Genomic DNA, 19,381 nt, shown 5'->3' with positions numbered 1-19,381 from the left:
TGGGCTAGTCGAGCATTGGAGTGGCGGACGAAGGCTGGAGTATATAATCTAAGTAGTGGAGTAGACTGCCTAGTAGTACGAGCATAGCCTTTTTAACGAAGCGTATTCTGGTGAGAAGAGGATATGTTACCGCTTGGCCTGGGCCTGTGCTGTCGGTGGGAGTAACAAATTTAAACGGGATGCAGAGACGATACAATAAGGACCAAAGTTTTAAGTTGAAGGTTTGATATCATTCATTATCACCCTGTTATTAACAGGAGAGGATATTATGTGTGAAGACTGAATGTAGACGCCTCAGTCCCTGGGGGACTTCGGAGTGCTACCTACCTTGTCGCTCGAAGTGGCTCCCGCGCGGCGCATGGCGACAAGTCTCTCGCGGAGAATTCTCTCTCGTAGTTCGGTGCTAGAAACGCGTGCTTGCTGTGCTTGTGGTTTTGGATCGGTGCGCTATAACGGCGTTAGTCTGTTTAGAAAAACCAGTTGACCATGCTTAGTTACCCTGAAGTGGGATAAGAGAACACGACTGGGATAGCTGTCTTAAATACCTTTCTATATGGGACTCATTCACCCACCTCTTTAGCAGGACTCTTCACTTTCTCAACATCGGGAGGCGGGGACCTGGACTTGCGTGGTGCGTGCTCGTTTTGATCAGCCATTCTCTGTCGTTTCTCAGTATGGACGGATACAGAAGAGGAATTGCGCCTTCGTCGCGCGATGGGAGCATATCTCTCAATGGACCGGCGTCGCTTCCTGTCTCCCGCGCGGCTGCGGCTGCGGCTGCGACTACGAGAGTCACGACTCTTGCTAGAAGAACGGCCTCTATGGCTCCTGCTGCGACTACGACTGCGGCTCGTCGAGTACCGGCGCCTACGGTCCCCGCCGCGATCTCTGCTGCGGCTCAAACGGCGATCATCACAGGTTCTGTGGCCCTTTGCAACATTAGCCGTTGATTCTCTCCTGTCATCTCTTGAATAAGGCGACGATCTGCGCCGACCGTGCTTCCTGTCACGGCTCTGCGATCGGGACCGTGATCTCGAGACAGATGAGTCCCTCCGTCTGTGTCGGTCTCTGGGGGCGGGTGAGCGGGATGGGCTGGAAGAAACAGATCTCCGTCTTCGGTCTCTTCTGGGAGTACGTGAGCGCGATGAATCACTGCGGGATATGGATCTTGCTCGATCACCGTAATCAGGACTACGTCTCCTCTGCCTCCGGCGCTCTCGGTCTGGAGAGATGGAATCGCTAACTGATCGACGTCGTCTGTTGCGGTCATTGCGACGCCTGGGTGGCGGCGAACGAGATGATGACACAGATCGCGACCGTGAACGTGAACGTGAACGTGAGCGACTGGGTGACCTAGAAGGCCGACGGCCCCTGCGAGAACCAGAGGGAACGTACGAATCGAACTCCCGCCTTGAAGGCGGGTCCCAATAACGATCCCGGCTGCGTCGTCTCGGAGGTGAGCGAGGTCTGTCAAAGTCCCGGCCTCTGAAACCGCCTCTCCTCCCTCCCCAGCCCCTGTCTGAGCGTTCTCTGCGTCTGATTTCCTCGAGCTCCCGTTCCCGTGCGCGCTCCTGCTCTTTCTTCTTCCGAGCCTCTTCCGCTGCTTTTTCGGCTTCAATCTGCCGTACATTAGTGGGCAGCTCTGAGTCGCTGGGCAAGGTAGGTATACCTTCTCTTGGATAAGCTCTAGCTTCTTTGCCTCTAGAAGCTCCTTCGCGACGCCTTGAGGGTTTTGCTGAGCGCTCAGACATAACGACCATAACTCCTTGCAAAACTTGGCAGTATCTTTATCCAGAAATCCCGTAAGCTGGATTTGTAGCGATTTAATGTCGGGCTAGATGAGGCGCGATTGTAAGCGGTTGTCGTGGATCTAGATAAGAGGTAAAGACTTGAGACGTACAAACCGAGATCCTTCCAGTAAATTGAAACATAACTCGATCACCACATCATCTTCGTTTCCTAAAATCTCGGAGATCTTTCCGGCAATCCACCTAGCAGTATCATAAAAACTTGATTAGCAAACTGGCATAATTTCAGCAATATTGGGGAGACTCACTTTTTCATGACCTCAATGTTCACCTTGGTCATGTCCACTTTCTGGTTGAATTCCGGAGGGAACTTCGTCTGCCGCAGCAGTTTCTGATCGACACGGGTCGCCATCTTGTTGTGAAGTCCTCGAGAGGCGCGATTGACATCTGAAGCTGTAAAACGAGGGCGTGAAGTTGCGATGTGAAAGAGTTGCGCTGCTGGCCCATACCGCTCGCTGCACCGGAGCATGGTCGGACCGAGAAACCTCAATATGTCCTGATCAGGAAGTCATTCACTGCCCGGGCATCTACCTGGGCGAGTGATAGTTCAAGGATACGAAGAGATAATTGGGAAGGTAAATGATAATAATAATTCCATAATAAAACTAAATTCATAGATTACGATGGCGGCTTCAACTGCCAGTCTAATCCATTACATCCGTTCCTAGAACTTCAGCGTGTTGGAGTAGCTGCCAATTCACGCAACACACGGTTTACTTCCTCCCTCGCACGGCGCAGCTGATCATCTACTCTGCCGTCCTTGTGGGTTGTCCTCATCTCATACTGCAATTCCACAAGCTCAGACGCAATTCGGAGGTGGTCGTTCGCTGCGTCTGCTCGTACCGGCTGTGTCGCTGTCTGAGTAGGCATTAATCTTTCGTTGACAGTGACAAGGTTGAGCGCATCATTGTAGTCCTATCAACCGGGATCAGCATTGCTTCAAGGACAGGTATTTGCTACTGCACATGGCTTGAATTTGGATCGGGAGGTGAAACATACACAAGCACGTAAAGACGTCAGATCGGACAAGATCTCTGCGACTTTCATGACGTTTAGAACTGGGCTCCTATCTCCAACAATAGTTGGAGACTTTGGAGTCTTTCAAAAGATCCACACAAACTAAATACTCGGATTTTTATCCGATCTCGTTGTACAATTGGGTCGACTGTTGCGATTGCGGAAGAAGAGGCCAGAGCCTTAAGAGCGCGTGTCAATTTTTGAGGGTAGCTCTGGTCTGCACTCTGAACATGTACACGGCCAATAATCCTGGTGATGAATCCAACTAAGATAAGATATTATTCTCCGATCACGATGCACTGGATCGTCGGAGTCTGGAGAAGAGAGACAACTCCGAATGTCGGCGGCTCTTCCGGGCTCTCCACAATCTTCAGCCAGACTCCCGCCGCTCTGTCGGCACTTTAAGAGCTCATATTACGCGCTGAAGCCTCTTCGAGCTATTTGCAATCCAGTCCTCGTCTTACGTCAAAACAATCACAATGGCAGCTTCGATAAAATCAAATTGCCGCAAGGTCATCTGCATCGGCCGCAACTACGCGTGCGCATATCCCTCCCACTACCTACCGATGGTCAGCTGACTCTAGATCGCAGCGACCACATCGCAGAGCTCAACAACACAAAACCCAAGCAGCCTTTCTTCTTCCTGAAGCCCTCCTCTTCAATACTCTGCCCTGGCGAAGGTCCAGTCTTGCGCCCCAAAGGCACAAGCCTCCACTATGAGGTGGAATTGGCTTTGGTAATGGGCAAGAAAGTTCGCGACCTCGATCCAAACGATGACAAGGGAGCGTTGGATGCGATCCAGAGTCAGTGGCCCACATTATTTCTTAGATAGAGTGCGACTAACATAATTCCGTACAATAGGCTACCTCCTCGCCATTGACATGACCGCGCGCAATGTCCAAGATGAAGCCAAGAAGAAAGGTCTTCCTTGGACTATCGCAAAGGGTTTCGACACCTTCCTCCCCATATCGCAGGAGATTTTGAAGTCTCAAATTCCCGATCCACACAACGCATTCCTTCGTCTGAGCGTCAACTCGCAGCAGCGTCAGGCTGATTCCTCAGGGCTGATGCTGTACCGTATTCCCAGGTTGCTGGCGGAGATCTCGCGCGTGATGACGTTGGAGAAGGGAGATCTGGTTTTAACGGGGACGCCTAAGGGCGTTGGGGAGGTGAAGAGTGGTGATGTGATGAAGGCGTCGATTGAGGTTGATGGGAAGGAGATCGAGCAGGGACGGATTGAGGTTGAGGTGCAGGATCGGGAGGGCAGGTACGAGTACTGCGAGACTTAGTTGCTGATTCCGCATATACATTTGTGAGTGGCACACTGCACATATGTGATAAATAGAATTCTTGATTCAAAACCCTTAGCTACATATCTGGGTAAAAGCATGGGAATGTGTCGTTCGTTACCTACAATGCCTCTTTGCGAGCCATACCAGAATTCATGGGGCGAACATGTCATCTTCGTCAGGCGGCACAATTGGTATTGACCTTCTCAACTTGTTCTCTCTCCGGTTTCCAAGCGACCCGAGACCCAAACCCGCTGCATCTCTCTTCATAGGAATTTGTGCCACCTTCCCGTGAGCTTGTTTCTCAATCTCCTGTCCCTGCTCGTGCTCCAATATGACCTGCTCCACATGAGACGCCATGTTCTTCCATGAAAGCTTCGTGTGACTAGTTATCTCCCGCACGCGCTTCTTCATGTCTTCGTCTTCTAACCCATTTATGAAAGCCCTAATGAATGCTTCTTCTGGTACAGGGCAGGATTTTCGAATAGAATCCGCGAACTGAAAGTACCCTTTCAACGACCTGCCGGCTTGGCGAATATCCTCTTGCGTTTTTTGCTTACCGGCGTCTCTCTGCGGGGAACTGGCAGTGTCCCTGGCTCGTTCGGGGGTCAAGGCTGTGTCGAGATCAGTCAATGAGCCCCAGGTTGTTTCTGAAAGATTCCGGTGGGCGGTTCTATCCAGAGTTGAATGGCGCGATGTTGGGGTTGGGATTGAGTCAGGGACGCGCATTTCTTGTTCTCCCTCTTGATCTGTGTCTGTTTGCGTCGGGGTCGGCCGTGACCTTACGCTCGTTGCTGCGCATTGCGAGTAAGAGTTAGCAGTACTGCTGAGTGCAATATAATCACAGATATACCTTGTTTATCTGTATCCTTAAGCATAGTTTTCAAGGACATCCAATTCAAAACCCTAGTTACCCTCTTCTCCTGCACAGAGAGCTCCTTTTCAAGCACGCAGACTCGTTGCTTCAGCTCCGCATTCCCACTTTGCGTTGTCTCAAATGTTTGTAGAACACTGACAAGATCCTGCTTCAATGGCCTGCTCTCTGTCTCAAGAACGCCAAATTTCTCAACGACCCTGCCAATCTGTTCCTTCAGCGTTGCGTTGTCTGTCTCTAGCTTACGGAGCTTTTGACGAGCTTCAGCAAATTCATCTCTCAACGTCGCATTCTCAGTCTGAAGTGCAACAAGCTTATCTGACGCCACATTGACCTTTGTCGTCAATTCGAAATTCGCCTCGTCCAGGGTACGAGTCCGCTCAGAGACTTCCTCGAAGCGCTCCATGTTGTCCTTGCAGCTATGCCCTTCGAAATCCTGACTCTTCGCGTTCGACTCTTGGATAATCCCAGTGAGTTGTTCCTTGTCTAGTCCTCGTTGCTTTTCCAGCCTTTCAATACGTTCACCCTGCATGTCAATAATACTATTGAGCGTCTCAATGGTTCCCATAGCTGAGGTGAGAATGCCGTTTATTTGGTCCATTTTATTGACAAGGTGAATATTTTCCTGGCGGAGTTGGGTGGCCCAGAGAATCGAGGAAGGGGCGGTTTGGTCCATGTTGATTGCCAGATGCGGAATTAGCTTTGAATGTTGGGATCGACAAGACTGCAGACTGAAGTGGGGAAGGTTCTGCTGAATATTTCGGCTGAGCTTGTTGAGATGGGAAAGTTGTGTCTTTCTAAGCATGGATGAATGGTAGAGAGAATAATCCGAAAGACGGAGGACTCTTGTTTATCACAGAGGACGGGAGAGAACAAGCCCGCGAGTTATGAAAATTGTGTATCAGAACTACTTCTCCCGTCCTACATATACAGCGAGACATCAAGACTGGGTTAACCAAACGGAATGGCATTTACCTCTTTGTCTATTGTGCTCCATACTTTAAGCAACCATCCCAGATCCATAGATGTATCACATTCATCCACCCAATCATTGGAGGACGAACGCCCCCACGAGCAATCATCATTTTGCTCGCTTTTTTTGGTCGAGCATAGTAGGAAAAGGGACAAAGGAAAAGAGGTGGAAAGAAATCCCAGAAGAGACAATCATGAATTACAGCATAAAAAATTCGCACAAACATGTCGCATCTCCATAAGCATAGCAGAACAAAGGAAACCATGAAACAGTAAATCAGCGACAGTTCCTCAATTGTCGCCGCTACTGCTAACAAATAAAATGCTGGAGACACAGAAAGCCACTTTTAAGGTATCCTCCTTTACCAAGAGAAGCTGCAACGATCAAAACATGTCTTTTCCCACCGCAACTCGCCCTTGGAGCGGCAATCGTAACCCGCATCGAAGACATTAGGTGGCTCGGAAATCAGGGAATTTAGATGAGGTCAGCAACGTTCATGGGCATCTCCTCAATCTGGGTGCTGTAGAACTGCTCAATCTCACGCATCATACGGACATCGTCAGCGGTGACGAAGTTGATAGCAACACCCTTACGACCGAAACGACCGCCACGACCGATACGGTGAATGTAGTTCTCACGGTTGGCGGGGAGATCGTAGTTGATGACCAGGGAAACCTGCTGGACATCGATACCACGGGCCAGAAGGTCAGTGGCAATGAGGACACGAGAGGATCCAGAGCGGAACTCCTTCATGATAACATCACGCTGGGCCTGCTCCATGTCACCGTGCATGGCGGAGACAGTGAAGTCACGGGCAGTGAGCTTGTCAGTGAGCCAGTCAACCTTGCGGCGGGTGTTGCAGAAGATGACGGCCTGGGTGATGGTGACGGTCTCGTAGAGATCGGAGAGGGTGTCAAGCTTCCACTCCTCCTTCTCAACAGCGATGTAGAACTGCTTGATACCTTCGAGGGTAAGTTCCTGCTTCTTGACCAGGATACGGACTGGGTCACGCATGAACTTGGTGGTGACCTCAAGAACGTCCTGGGGCATGGTGGCAGAGAGCAGGACAACCTGGGTGGACTGGGGAAGGAGCTGGAAGATGTCGTAGATTTGCTCGGTGAAACCACGCTGCAGATGTCAGTATATATCGTGCGACTAAAATCAAAGGCTAAAACATACAGACAACATCTCATCGGCCTCGTCGAGAATGAACATCTTCATCTGGTCTGTCTTGAGGACACGACGCTGGATCATGTCGTGGATACGGCCGGGGGTACCGACAACGATCTGAGGGCCCTCACGGAGAGCGTTCATGTCATCACGGACAGCAGTACCACCAATGCAGGCGTGGCACTGGATGTTCATGAAGTCACCGATAGCGATGACGACCTTCTGGATCTGCTGGGCCAATTCACGGGTAGGAGCGACAATCAGAGCCTGGCAAGCCTTGACGTTGGGGTCGAGCTTTTGCAAAGCGGAGATGGAGAAAGTAGCGGTCTTTCCAGTACCGGACTGGGCCTGGGCGATGACATCGTTGCCTGAAACAGTCCATTAGCGCTAGAACGGGTTGCGTGGAATGTCTGAACTTACCCTTGACGATGGGCAGGATGGCACGCTGCTGAATAGCAGAGGGACGCTCGAAACCGTAGGCGTAGACACCTGGATGCCGAAAACTGTCAGAAAATGCCCCCACTTTTTCCTTTGATACTGGGGAATATCTTCACATACCGCGAAGCAGCTCAGGCTTCAACTCCATAGAGTCGAAGGAGTCGGTGATCTCATCGTAGTTAGACTCGATCTGGCCTGGAGAAAATTGTTAGCAAAAATTGTGCCTACACCGTGTCTCGCCGTGGGTAGTGCAAAGATTTTCCTGTCCCGCCGCCCCTCCAGACCGCGAAAAAAATCCTTGCCCGAACAGGAGATGAAACGGAGGGTGATGGAGAACATACTGTCGGGGATCTCCTCGAGACCCTTGTCGTTGGAAGCCATGATTGCGGGAGGTATAAGGGGTGATCACAGCAACGGACTGTGATCGAATGAAGACGGTGGGGGTTTGGTGTTAAAAGGTTTGTTCCTTAGCGACGAAGCGGCCCGGTGGGGTTTTCTTGTCGCTGAAAATCTCAGTCAAATAGACTCGTCGGATGAGCGTTGATGACTAGAACCACAGGTCTCCGGTATAGAGACTTTTCAGGAACTAGTAGTAGTAATGATAGATGTTGTAAAAGTTGAGACTTGAGAAGTGGGAGAAGAGAGAAAAAAAGTTGGAAGAAGTGGTGGATCTTCTGATGGTGGGAAAAAAGAATTATTCTGGATGGGGGAAAGCGGGCTTTTCGCTCCTCGCAAATTTTACTGGCTGTGACCGCGAAGTTTCGGAGTTCTATGGCAAAATTACCCTTGCCGCCTGAACTTTCGTACGAGTTTTCTGCCCAATGACGCACAACCGCCTTCTCCTTTGAGCCTTATCCTTCCTTATTTTCTAACAGGCTACGGACTTTCTCGAGGTTTTTTTCCCTTCGAGATTTGAACTGTTTAGGCTGTTTAGACCTGACTCACCTGGATTGACGTGTCAGGGTAATTCTTCCGCCTCTTGAGTCATCCCAGCTGCCCTCATCACTAATCTGCTGGTTAGCGCAACGTTTTACCGCGGGAACATAAAAAAACATCTGATCAGCAGGTGAGATGCCAGACATCACCACTCTGGGTAGTCGTCGCAATGATACGGTTGACGAGTCAGCCGAACTTGACGCAATCCCAGGACACCCTTTAGGCGTTAAGCCGAGTGGCAATGCACTTTTCGCCTCTGCAAACCTGCGGACTGCGATTGGCACATACAACATAGTACCCGACGAGCTGATTCTCATATTATTGGAGTTCCTGGACTGCCGCAGTCTACTGCAGTTGGGTCAGACATGCAAGGCATTCTATGCTTTTACCAGAACAGAGGATCTGTGGAAGGCTCTTTTTATCCGGTAAGCTTGGCTAGTTTTGAGTTCTAGGCTGCATATTGCATGACATTGAAAGTAAGTACTAAAGTTTGCAAGATCTCCTCCGGCAACATTTACCTGGAGAGGAACGTGGCGTGCCACGTTTCTGAACTTGCCGCCAGCAAAAGTTGCTTCCCTGGATTGTTCCAGCCTATTCTCAGACGCATTACATCGGCCGTTCTATTGCGCGCACATATCCCTTGAACCGTACGCATCCAACATACCAGCTAGGAACCAAATTACTCGGCTACCAAACCTCTCTGCCGAAGAGTTCGAGGAGAAGTGGTCTGACACGCCTTTCATCCTCACAGAACCAGTGAAGGAATGGCCTGCATATCACCAGTGGTCGGTTGAGACGCTCCTTCCGAAGCATGGAGAGACGCTCTTCCGAGCAGAGGCAGTCGACTGGCCTCTGCGGACATACGTGGACTATATGGAGAATAACTCGGACGAGAGCCCTCTATATCTCTTCGATAAGGAATTTGTCTCGAAGATGAGTCTACGGGTTGGACCGCCACATCAGGAACCAGGAACAACGTATTGGCCGCCGCCATGCTTCGGTGAAGACTTCTTTTCGGTGCTGGGTAATGATAGACCGGATCGACAATGGCTGATCATAGGTCCTGAGCGGTCCGGAAGCACTTTTCACAAGGACCCGAATGCCACTAGCGCCTGGAATGCGGTTATTCGTGGTTCCAAGTACTGGATCATGTTCCCCTCGTCATCCAAACTTCCGCCTCCGCCCGGTGTCTACGTCTCGGAGGACCAAAGCGAAGTAACTTCTCCGCTTAGTATCGCGGAGTGGCTTTTGGGCTTCCATGCCGAGGCCCGCCGCACACCAGGCTGCATTGAGGGAATTTGCCGGGAAGGAGAAATCTTGCATGTACCTTCCGGATGGTGGCATCTGGTTGTTAACCTGGAGCCTGCCATCGCGATTACACAGAACTTCATTCCTCGAGCCCACTTGACTGCCGCGTTGGATTTTCTCTCCAACAAAGCAGACCAGGTATCTGGGTTCCGGAAGGACATTAACAATCCGTACGAACGGTTTGTGGCTAGAATGCGACAGTCGCATCCGGAACTCCTGCAAAAAGCTCTTGGAGAACTCAAAAAGAAGGCCGAACGCAAGAAGCGCAAATGGGACGAAATAGTCCATGGCAAAACAGGCACGGATGATGCTAACGCTGACTCCGAGGCCGGTGCATTCAGCTTCGGATTTGGTGGTGATGACAGTGACGCGGAAGTTCCTTGAACAAAGCCTTCATATATTATATGCAATGACTGTACTAATTTAGGCTTTCGCCCACCTATACCAATGTCGGAACAAGAAATGCAAATATATGCCATCGACTCAATGACAAGCGACCGACTTTGTCGCGGACATGTTCTCCCCGAACGCCAGATAGCCGACAAATGCGCCAATTGCGACGGCAAGCATCACGAAACCATTATAAGTCATGAATAGAAGCCTAAACGGTCAACGTTGATTGTTCCAGGGGAGAAGGAAAATTGAACCCACATGATGAAAAAGCTATAGAAGACCTGCACCCCATAGAGCGCAGCCATGGTGATCTTTCCTCTCCGTTCCATAGCTCTCCTGTTATCACTGCCTACAAGAAGCGGTGAGCTTGCGTTGGGGACATATGCTTGGCTTTGGGATTCATGTCCAGGTCCAGAACCCGTGACATCTTCGTCGGCGAACTCATTGCCTTAAAGTCCGGGCGTCAATGTCAATGGCACTTCCACCCAACAGACAGACACTGGGCCCAGAAATCCATTCCCACCGACAAATACACATAACGCATATATAGAAACATATAGTATCATATAATCTATGCGAGGCAAAAGAGAGAGAGAAACTTACTTCCAACTACAGCAGTGGAAAATGCACTTAGTCTTCGCGCATGTGCTACTTCATACTTCCGTGTAACTTGTCTGATGCCCTCGTACCCGGCCGCCAGCAGCACTATGACAACCAGGGATCCGAGGAGAGAAAGAGGACCTGTTACACGCCATGTCGAGAAGACAATGCAGAGGTTTTTCGTGGACCAGGTAAACAGCATCTGCAGAAGATATCAGCATCCTGTGAGTGACAAGCCAAAGCATCTGGTCGGTCGTCGAATCAATCGCCCAGAGGCAGCTAGGCTATGCAGTTATAAATATGAGAACTCACATTCATGCTACATTGGTTACCTCCCATGTCCATATCGCCGTGCTCGTGATGTGAGTGGTCCATGTCCATTCCCATATGGTACATGTCCATGGTCGCTTAGTAGTAGGTAGGTGCTGGTCGAGGCTGAGAGTTACCGATTATACCGGGGTGTAAATGCCGTTGTTAGGGTCAGAACTAGATGATGGTGGTTCAATAATAGAGCCAGCACCAGCGTCAACTCGACCAAAGGAGTCCGCTTCAATGAAAATGATCGAATGATCAAAGGAGGTGAGGAGGTTGGAGCTGACGATGAGATGATTGCAAACAAGACAAACAGCGACTGATAAGATCGGTCGATCCCATCACGGAGGACTGGATTTCATTATTCTTCCTCCGCACCACCACGAGTCAATCGCCATACGGACGCCCCGCATCATCCAATTGATCAAGTCACGTCTTGCCCGTCTAACCACTCTGCCCGAACCAAATTGTAGCTCTTAATAAAAGCCGGTGGACGTCAAAATGGCCGAAACCGCAGCCGCTACACCTTCCGCGCCCGGCGCAAGCACACCAGCAGTAGGCGGGTCAGGACAAGGGCCCAGCACAGGAGCTGACACGCCGCAAAACCAATCACAATCTCAAAATCAAAACCAGAACAACAATGCCGGCTCATCAACAGCGACGGCAGCCACTACAAACAATAATGAAAACCAAAACCCAGACCAACGCGCAAATCGCGGCCTACCCTACTACGAAAAGCTCCGTCGCGAGCTGCGCGATACACTGCAAAAGAAGAGACTTATGGATAAGAGCATGGTATTACTTGCTCCTTTCTCACGCCGATGCCCGTGTACGCACCTTGCTAACTGTCTGGTGATGCGCAGGCGCAACTAGAAGACCAAATATTCCGCTTTGAACAATCGTACCTCGAAGAAACCACCGCCGGAAACATCATCAAGGGATTTGATAATTACATCAAGGGCTCCTCAACGGGGTCAGGTCTAGGAGCAGGCGGGATTTCGCTTTCCACGGGCGCGGGAACAGCATCGAGACGCAAGTCTGCTGTTACCGACAATGACCGCGTGTTCTCGAGAAGCTCGGCGAGCTTCATGCGTGTATGTTTGCTCTTCTCCACTTTCAGCGACGAGATGATGCGAATGGTAAGACTAACTGGATTGCGTATTGCCAGGACTCACCGACACCCTCGACACAAACAACGCCCTCGCACGCACCGACTCCTAACTCAACCTTTAATGGGTCGACAGGCAAACCGGGCAATGGGGACACTTCTTCTACGGCAGGGAGTGTAAAGGGGTCTTCATCGTCCTCGTCGAAGAACAAGAAGAAAGCTGCGAATAAGGGTGAGGAGGATGAGGAAGACAAACCGCCGACGAAGAGGTTTAAGATTACCTACGCAGGGAGGGAGTAATATTACTTCTTCTGTGTATCGCTTGGTGAAGGGCTTTCGTCTGCTTTGATTCTGTCAAATTGAAGGGGGCGGTTGCTTGGAGTTATGGGTTAAGGTCTAGTGCGTTTCATTCAATAACTGGGTACGGCATTTTTCAGGGAGCTTTGGCGCTGGAGATATGAGTGTCTACGATCTATCGCATCTTTCTTTCAGTCTCATACTTGCGGAGTAGCTTTTCAGGGCAGCCTTTTTTGCGCTCCTTTGATATAGTCTGTTTATACCTAGATAGAAGGTTCTCACCGTCAAGAGGTCATGCATACTAAAATATAATCAAGAAACTCAGAACATTCCGGACCAAGCAATAAAACTAGTGGATCATATCATTCAAGATGAGGCAAGCTAAACTAGGATGAACCTCGTAGCCTAGATAAAGATCGCGCGACCTACAACTGTAACCTGTAAGTTGCAACCTCAAAAGCCCTCAATTCAATATCAACCTTTTTCCACCCATGGCGCTCATCAACAAGATCAATCACCACCTCATCATCCTCAAGCACATTACATTTCCACACCTTTTCTACAGGGAGAGCGGTCCGAATTGCACCCCTACTCTTCCCACCAAGACTCTCATAGATCCGTAGAATGATACTTTGACCGCTCCGTTTTGAGCTGGGAAGCGAAATATCAGGATCACCATCAATATCCTCATCGTCTTCGCCGCGCTTGACAACGTCGAGAATCAAAGATGGAGAGCCGGTGAGTTCAATTTTACGGAAGAGCGCGCTAACGGCGAAGACACTTTGCTCATCGGGTAAAGCTAACGAGGTATCGAGGATGAGCGGATGGTTGAACTCATAGCCAGCACGGACTGTCCGGAAGTCTAAAGGTCCGCTGTGTGGGAAGATAGCGTAGCGGATTGTATGACGACCCATGTCAGCGTGTGCGTCTGGCGCCTTGGGAGCTCGGAGGAGGGAAAGACGCATCAGGTTTCCGCAAGTTGCGAACCCGTATTTGGAGTCGTTAAGGATGGAGACCCCGTACCCGTTCTCGGAGAGGTCGGCCCATTTGTGTGCGCAGACTTCGAATTTAGCCATATCCCAGCTATAGAACTTTAGTATATGAGCGAGCGGGAAAGGGGAGAAATATACCTTGTGTTATAGTGAGTTGGGCGCCTGATAATGCCGTATTGGGTTTCGTAAGACGCTTCGGTGTTTGTGATGTCGACGGGAAACTCGACTTTAAGGAACTTCATAGTCTCCTGCCATTCGACTTCGCTTTCGAGCTCGACGTAGGATGGTCGGTTTCCTTCTGTGGCGGCGAGGCTGATGGTCGTCTTGACCCAGCTCTTTTCGCTGATTTTTGTCTCAGTAACGACACTGACACGGTAGGGATCGTTCTCCGCGATGGTGGTCTTGCCAGACTGCAATTCTTTCCGGGAATCGAGGTGGAAGACTTCGACATCCCAGGCTTGCCAGTAAAGAGGCTTGTCGTCGAAGATAACCAGCTGGCCAGCTCTGCCGTCAGCAGCAATAACCTCGCGGTCTGCTTCAATATCATATAGAGACGTGATGAGACCGTCTTCTACATCAACGCGCAGTTTTCCGTTGTTAAGACGGAACACGCCTGGCTTGATCTCGGTCACGCTGACCTCGGGGACCCTCGCTATGGCTTGCGAGTGGGGAATGACTCCAGGACCCCCGTTCAGTAGAGCATGCATGGAGCCATTTGTGGCCATGTCTGCAGGGAGTCTGACCACCTCGGATCTATTCCAAGGCAGGGTGTTAATTGCCACTGGAACTCTCCCCGCCATGCTAAATCCTAGCGCCTCCAAAGCCGCCTCCCTTGCTCGCAATCCCGTCTCGAATATCTGGGCGTATAGCTCGTCTGAGTCGTCATAACACATTTCAATGGAGCTACCCGGCAAGCAGTCATGAAACTGACAGAGAAGGACCCCTTCCCACATTTCATCAATGTCTTTTTTGGGATACTCGTAGTCGGATCGCGTTATAGATGCAATCGTAGCTAGGAACTCAAGTTCGCGGAGCAGAAATTCAGCTCGGCGGTTGTTGCGCTTGTTATTCGCTTGCGTCGTATACGTGCCACGGTGGAGCTCGAAGTAAAGCTCCCCGTACCATGTCGCAAACTTTGTACCATCTGCAGCCTTCTTCTCGAGCTTTGCAAAGAAATCGTCAACCGATGTACCCATCGTTGCCCGCGGAAGTAGCCCGGTTTTGTCGCTGAGGCCACGACAGCGACGAAGCTTTTCTAGATGCTCAAACGTAGGCCCGCCACCACCGTCGCCTTTTCCAAAAACAAGAAGCGAAGTGTTATCCTTGTCTAAAGATTTGTGCTGGGTGATACTGCGCTTCAGGTCACCAAAGTGAGCTTCCGCCGTGTATGTCTCTGATGGAGGCATATGACACATAACCTGGCTGCCGTCAAGCGCAACCCATTGAAACGTGGTATGGGGAAAGTTGTTGATGTTGTTCCAGCTAAGCTTCTGCGTAAAGAATCGGCTCATGCCTGCTAGCCGGCATAGCTGTGGAATCTGCGTGGAATAGCCAAAAGTATCCGGAAGCCAGAAAGTCGTGCAGCGCTCTCCGAAGTTGCTCTCAAAGAACCTTTGTCCGTAGATAAATTGCCTCACCAGTGACTCCCCGCTCGGCATGTTTGTATCGTGCTCAACCCAGCTACCGCCGATTGGCTGAAAGTGGCCCTTCTTCACCCAGCCCTTGACGCGGTCGAATACGGACGGGTAGTACTGCTTTAGCCACTTGAACTGCTGGGCCTGAGAGCAAGTAAAGCGGTGCTCGGGGTAGCGGTCCATAAGGTCGCATTGATTCGACCAGGACCTGGCAACTTTCCGCTTGGTCTCGGCCCAGGGCCAGAGCCAGCAGGTGTCGATATGGCAATGCCCTATCCCATATACAATCGGCTGAGTGCCGCTATCGTACACTTCTGAACAATCAACCTTGTCTCCGAGGTATTTTTGTGCGATTCGCCGCCCTTCCTTGATAGATTCTAGACTTCCATTGCCAGCAATGAAAGCATCGATGATGGAATTGGCCACCATATTGGCCTCGTGGGATTCCCAGCCCTCAGCAGGAAACTCTCGAGCGGCGTCTATTGGCAGTAATCAATGAGAGCCCATGCGATATAGAGACTACTGGCATACCTGAAATTATCCAGAAATCATAGAACAACGCCCGGGCCTCCAAATTCACTGCAGTAATTCGCGCAGTGGTTAGGGTATAGTACTTGTCCGGTGCGGGTGGCTGAATGGAGTCACCACCAGGGGCATTTCCAAACATCCCATTACACGCCATCTCAATATAGAAGACATGCTCGTTTCCATCGCGCCAGGCGTCAGGGATAATCCACTCGATCCGCTCTCCACCACCTGTGAGACCCTGCAACGGATGGCCATCTTCAGTCCAGACCAAGCCCTCATTATTTGCATCCCAGTGGAATTCAAGCCGTTCTCTTTCGCGCATATCTTCGGGGATCGTCAAGCGAATCCGAAACCAATGCGTGGACCAGCTGGGACCGAACGATGCCCCGATGTGCGTCGGCTGGAACTCATTAGAGGTGGCTTCTTCAAAGCTTGGCCGTTGCAAGTCAGGGACAGAGTAGACAGAAATCTTGACGTGATCTTCGTCAGAATTTGTGGCCTCGAATAATTTCCTGTCAACATTTGCAATAGCGTCAGTGGAGACGATTTAGGTAATGCGGGGAAGCTTGCACTTGAAGTAGTTTACAAGGACCGATCAGCCTTTAAAGGACATACCCTATTAAGTTCTGATTTTGATACTGGCCTCTGGATGTAAACTGATTTAGACGGTCAGTGTAGATGCTCCTAATGCGTTGCCCGACGGGGCCATCAGGGGCGCGAGGTAGAGAGCTGGGAGTCTGTCGGAGAACGTCTCCACCCATGGTTGCGGGTCCGAACTGGTAAACTATAGCTGAAGCACAGACACTGAATTTCAAATACTTTAGAAATGAAGGGATGATCGAAAACTAGAGGGTTTTGGAAAGAGACAAGAGAAGACGATTCGAGAGCGGAACGCAAGAGGTTGGAGCAGGGATTCAGGAACAGGTGACGTTGTTGGTTGCATGCGGAGAAGGCAGAAGCTGGGGCGGCAAGCTGACTACGATACGCAGAGTTGAGCCCCGTACAACGCCGTGATATATTACGCTTGCAACAGGATAGGTATTTTGTATAGATTCCTTTCGGCGACTGTTCACAAGAAATTGTTCTCTAGTGTTGGGAAACAGTCCTTCGCATATGTATCTCTGCGTCTCTATATACTCATACATTGAGCATTTTCGCTTATTCAAGCTTAGTGGGCCTGCCAAGAAACGCCCGTCCTAAACCCATGTGATCTGAAATCAACACGCCATCTCACTCTCATCTCAGGACCGGTGCCTGTCATCTCTGAAATAGCACATGCAATTGACGGAGGGTAGAGAGCTCTGAGGCCTGGCCTGTGGCTTGCTGCCAAGTACGATACGGGTGCTTACCTTAAGCCTTCCGATTCCCCAAGCCAGGCTCAACCCGTCCCAGTTTCAGCAAGTCCTTTAAGACGCAAGAAGACAGGTACATCCCAGTCACAATGAGCAGTCGAGCTGATATAATCAACATTCCGACTTTTGGCCGCTTGAAAGTTTTTCGACATCAATATCAGATAGCAGATTGAAGGGCACGATCCGGCCGAATCCTTCTCTGGAACAGTTTTAGTCGGTCTTCTCTTTGGATTAGCTCTTTTGAGCATGCTCCTCCACTCTGCAGAGCCTGACGCCCAACAAAGCCAAGGCACGGCGGCTAGTTACACCGCAGAATTCTCCGGCTCGAGTTCCCCCAGTCTGGATTTGCCGGGAATCTTGCCCACCTACATTGCAGCGACTTTACTGAGTGAAATCTTCCCACTGCGATCATCGATGGAGGCCAGAGAAGCTAGACCAGGTTTGAAACGGGCTGGGAAGCTCGAAACAAGTCAGAAACTTGTATGGATTCGTGGATTCCATCCGACGCGGGGTCCGCCTGTTTAAGAATCCCGGAAGCCAACCGTCAGCTGAAGTGTTTTGGCATTGGTTCGAGCACCGAGCTACCTTGCCTCCTGGTGTTATTCGTCCTTTGTAGATGTATGGTCCTCAGAACGCTTTCGTTGCAGTGGAAGGTATGCCAACTGATAACAGTCACTCGACGCTCTCTCTTCTCTCGAGCCTAGAAGAACTACATATGAGTTCTGGCCAATAGTACTGCTCGAGACGACCTGGTCACTGCCCCCAAAGACACAAGAACCGCCTACGAGCTTAGCGTGGATTGGAGAACTCGTTGTTATTAGAGATCCATATCTGATCGACATTGAGATCGATGAAGAACAAGTAGTAATGACCTGACACTTCATGCGCAGACCTGAGATGACGAGCTAAAATGAGAGATCTCGCTTTAATGATGCCGAATGCATTAGCGTGGACGTATGATGTTGTAGGCATAGCGGACGACGTTTGGGAGAACAGGCACTGGCCAAGTATGCCGTGCAGTACGCCTCTGTCCGCGCAGCTGTACTAGCCCATCTCAATCAGAATCATTTGCCGTCAGTTGGGATGGACCAGTAGCAGAATCGTGGTTCGCCTCGTTAAGACGAGCGTAACCTGGATCTCTGAGGGGTTTGATCATTTGCTGGGGGTGCATGCATTAAGTAGAATTGGAGATCTTGCCTGGCACTGCACCACCTCCAGCCTGCCTCGCTTGAACTTGATGCCAATCACCTCGTTCTTTATTGTTGCACACGATCAGACTCGACCGCTGCAAAGCTGCAAACATACCCGTAAAGATCAACGGTTGCCTCATTTAACGTGCTTCTGTAACTGCATTTCTCTGCCGATGACTCCTTTCCCCTCCCCCTTTAAATGAGCAACGATCGTCTAACAGGAGAAAAGCCAATATCACCATAGCTTCAGAGCTGTACATCGTATCCACTAACGCATGCACGGTATCTGACCCGACCTTGAAGCGAAAATCCCCCAGCTTACGTGCGTCCACATTCAGAGCCCAGTCCGATTGGCTCAACTTGCCTCAGCAGCACGACGGACGATTACAATGATTTGGGCCTGAGACACTAGCTGTTCCTTCAAGTCCAGCTTATCAATCCTCTGAGCCTGACTCCTGATTGAGCAGGACGAGAACCGGGGTCGCAACCCGGGCCAAGATACAAGGATGAGCCTGAGCCTGAGCCTGAGCCTGAGCCTGAGCCTGAGCCTGAGCCTGAGCCCAGCCTGAGCCCGGCCTGGCTGAGCCTATGAGGACAGAGCCGGCTGAGCGTACAGAGACAGAGCTGAAGTTGAGCACAATTGCTTCTTCAGAATGTTTGCTGACTACCATGATAAGCAATGCAAATAGAAAAAGTTCAATGGAATCGCAATTCTGCCTGCAAGTGCCAGTGCTAGCGCGGCCTCTATGTACAATACTGGGCAGCCGAGGACTGACCAGCCGACTGCAGCCTGGCGGGACAAAGCACAGAGCAAGCAAGGCACCGATGTGGGTGCGGATGGGTGCGGAAATGTACATTCGCAGGACCATGTCGACTGGTTTACCAGTAGATAAACACCGGAAATCACGGTGCGATTGCATCATGAAGATGCCAAATCCAGCTTGGAAACCAATAGAAACCAGTTTAGAATACGTTATCCAAGATTTGGTCCTTCGCAAACCAAGATAGGTGATAAGGTGCTGGTGCCTCGATTCGGTGAGCCGTAAATAGTGATCCGACAGGGAGAGTGAAGATCATGAGCAAACGGTGCTTGTCATTATCCAGATTGTTTGCGGAGAAAGCTCCTTTCCTCCACTAGCTCTGCCACCTTTTCCTGCACGTT

General features: G+C 50.5%; 9 protein-coding genes across 9 annotated transcripts, besides 1 other annotated feature; 3 read left to right on the top strand and 6 right to left on the bottom strand.

The window, feature by feature from the left end:
- Positions 1-19,381: part of a sequence feature (contig 1.51 915..1114266(-1)) that runs on past both edges of the window.
- Positions 561-2,217, bottom strand: ANIA_10349 (PWI domain-containing protein; the record flags this gene model as incomplete). Its single annotated transcript, XM_050612594.1, has 4 exons — positions 2,057-2,217; positions 1,901-1,991; positions 1,670-1,834; positions 561-1,619 (listed from the first exon to the last, which is right to left on the bottom strand). The coding sequence occupies exons 1-4, from the start codon at positions 2,158-2,160 to the stop codon at positions 561-563; spliced, it is 1,419 nt and encodes a 472-aa protein (XP_050468502.1). The 5' UTR covers positions 2,161-2,217.
- ANIA_10374 (uncharacterized protein) lies at positions 2,481-2,855 on the bottom strand (the record flags this gene model as incomplete). The annotated part of the gene is made up of 2 exons (XM_050612593.1): positions 2,481-2,723; positions 2,808-2,855. The coding sequence occupies 2 exons, from the start codon at positions 2,853-2,855 to the stop codon at positions 2,481-2,483; spliced, it is 291 nt and encodes a 96-aa protein (XP_050468501.1).
- ANIA_02930 (fumarylacetoacetate hydrolase family protein) lies at positions 3,305-4,114 on the top strand (the record flags this gene model as incomplete). Its single annotated transcript, XM_655442.1, has 3 exons — positions 3,305-3,337; positions 3,400-3,628; positions 3,687-4,114. 3 exons carry the CDS (start codon positions 3,305-3,307, stop codon positions 4,112-4,114), a joined length of 690 nt encoding a protein of 229 aa, XP_660534.1.
- Positions 4,202-5,664, bottom strand: ANIA_02931 (uncharacterized protein; the record flags this gene model as incomplete). The annotated part of the gene is made up of 2 exons (XM_655443.2): positions 4,202-4,908; positions 4,968-5,664. 2 exons carry the CDS (start codon positions 5,662-5,664, stop codon positions 4,268-4,270), a joined length of 1,338 nt encoding a protein of 445 aa, XP_660535.1. The 3' UTR covers positions 4,202-4,267.
- Positions 5,812-8,233, bottom strand: tif1 (translation initiation factor tif1). The gene is made up of 5 exons (XM_050612592.1): positions 7,911-8,233; positions 7,690-7,764; positions 7,552-7,620; positions 7,141-7,499; positions 5,812-7,089 (listed from the first exon to the last, which is right to left on the bottom strand). The coding sequence occupies exons 1-5, from the start codon at positions 7,948-7,950 to the stop codon at positions 6,436-6,438; spliced, it is 1,197 nt and encodes a 398-aa protein (XP_050468500.1). The 5' UTR covers positions 7,951-8,233; the 3' UTR covers positions 5,812-6,435.
- ANIA_02933 (putative F-box and JmjC domain protein) lies at positions 8,871-10,197 on the top strand (the record flags this gene model as incomplete). The annotated part of the gene is made up of 3 exons (XM_655445.1): positions 8,871-8,930; positions 9,003-9,072; positions 9,173-10,197. 3 exons carry the CDS (start codon positions 8,871-8,873, stop codon positions 10,195-10,197), a joined length of 1,155 nt encoding a protein of 384 aa, XP_660537.1.
- On the bottom strand, positions 10,297-11,208 carry ANIA_02934 (low-affinity Cu transporter; the record flags this gene model as incomplete). Its single annotated transcript, XM_655446.1, has 4 exons — positions 10,297-10,414; positions 10,465-10,654; positions 10,810-11,008; positions 11,119-11,208. 4 exons carry the CDS (start codon positions 11,206-11,208, stop codon positions 10,297-10,299), a joined length of 597 nt encoding a protein of 198 aa, XP_660538.1.
- On the top strand, positions 11,620-12,552 carry ANIA_02935 (chromatin modification-related protein EAF6/MEAF6; the record flags this gene model as incomplete). The annotated part of the gene is made up of 3 exons (XM_050612591.1): positions 11,620-11,913; positions 11,982-12,212; positions 12,287-12,552. The coding sequence occupies 3 exons, from the start codon at positions 11,620-11,622 to the stop codon at positions 12,524-12,526; spliced, it is 765 nt and encodes a 254-aa protein (XP_050468499.1). The 3' UTR covers positions 12,527-12,552.
- Positions 12,845-16,438, bottom strand: ams1 (alpha-mannosidase; the record flags this gene model as incomplete). The annotated part of the gene is made up of 4 exons (XM_050612590.1): positions 12,845-13,606; positions 13,654-15,628; positions 15,681-16,189; positions 16,293-16,438. The coding sequence occupies 4 exons, from the start codon at positions 16,436-16,438 to the stop codon at positions 12,949-12,951; spliced, it is 3,288 nt and encodes a 1,095-aa protein (XP_050468498.1). The 3' UTR covers positions 12,845-12,948.

This window comes from Aspergillus nidulans, chromosome VI (assembly GCF_000011425.1).
Source record: "Aspergillus nidulans FGSC A4 chromosome VI".
Classification (NCBI taxonomy): domain Eukaryota; kingdom Fungi; phylum Ascomycota; class Eurotiomycetes; order Eurotiales; family Aspergillaceae; genus Aspergillus; species Aspergillus nidulans.
This window is presented reverse-complemented; position numbering and strand designations above follow the sequence as displayed.

Bases quoted from the DNA above. Each gene is read 5' to 3' on its own strand.
- tif1 (XM_050612592.1), bottom strand. From the start codon at position 7,950: ATGGCTTCCAACGACAAGGGTCTCGAGGAGATCCCCGACA. The intron at 7,765-7,910 runs GTATGTTCTCCA...AATTTTCTCCAG, and splicing joins TCTCGAGGAGATCCCCGACA to GCCAGATCGAGTCTAACTAC. The intron at 7,621-7,689 runs GTATGTGAAGAT...TTCGGCATCCAG, and splicing joins GAAGCCTGAGCTGCTTCGCG to GTGTCTACGCCTACGGTTTC.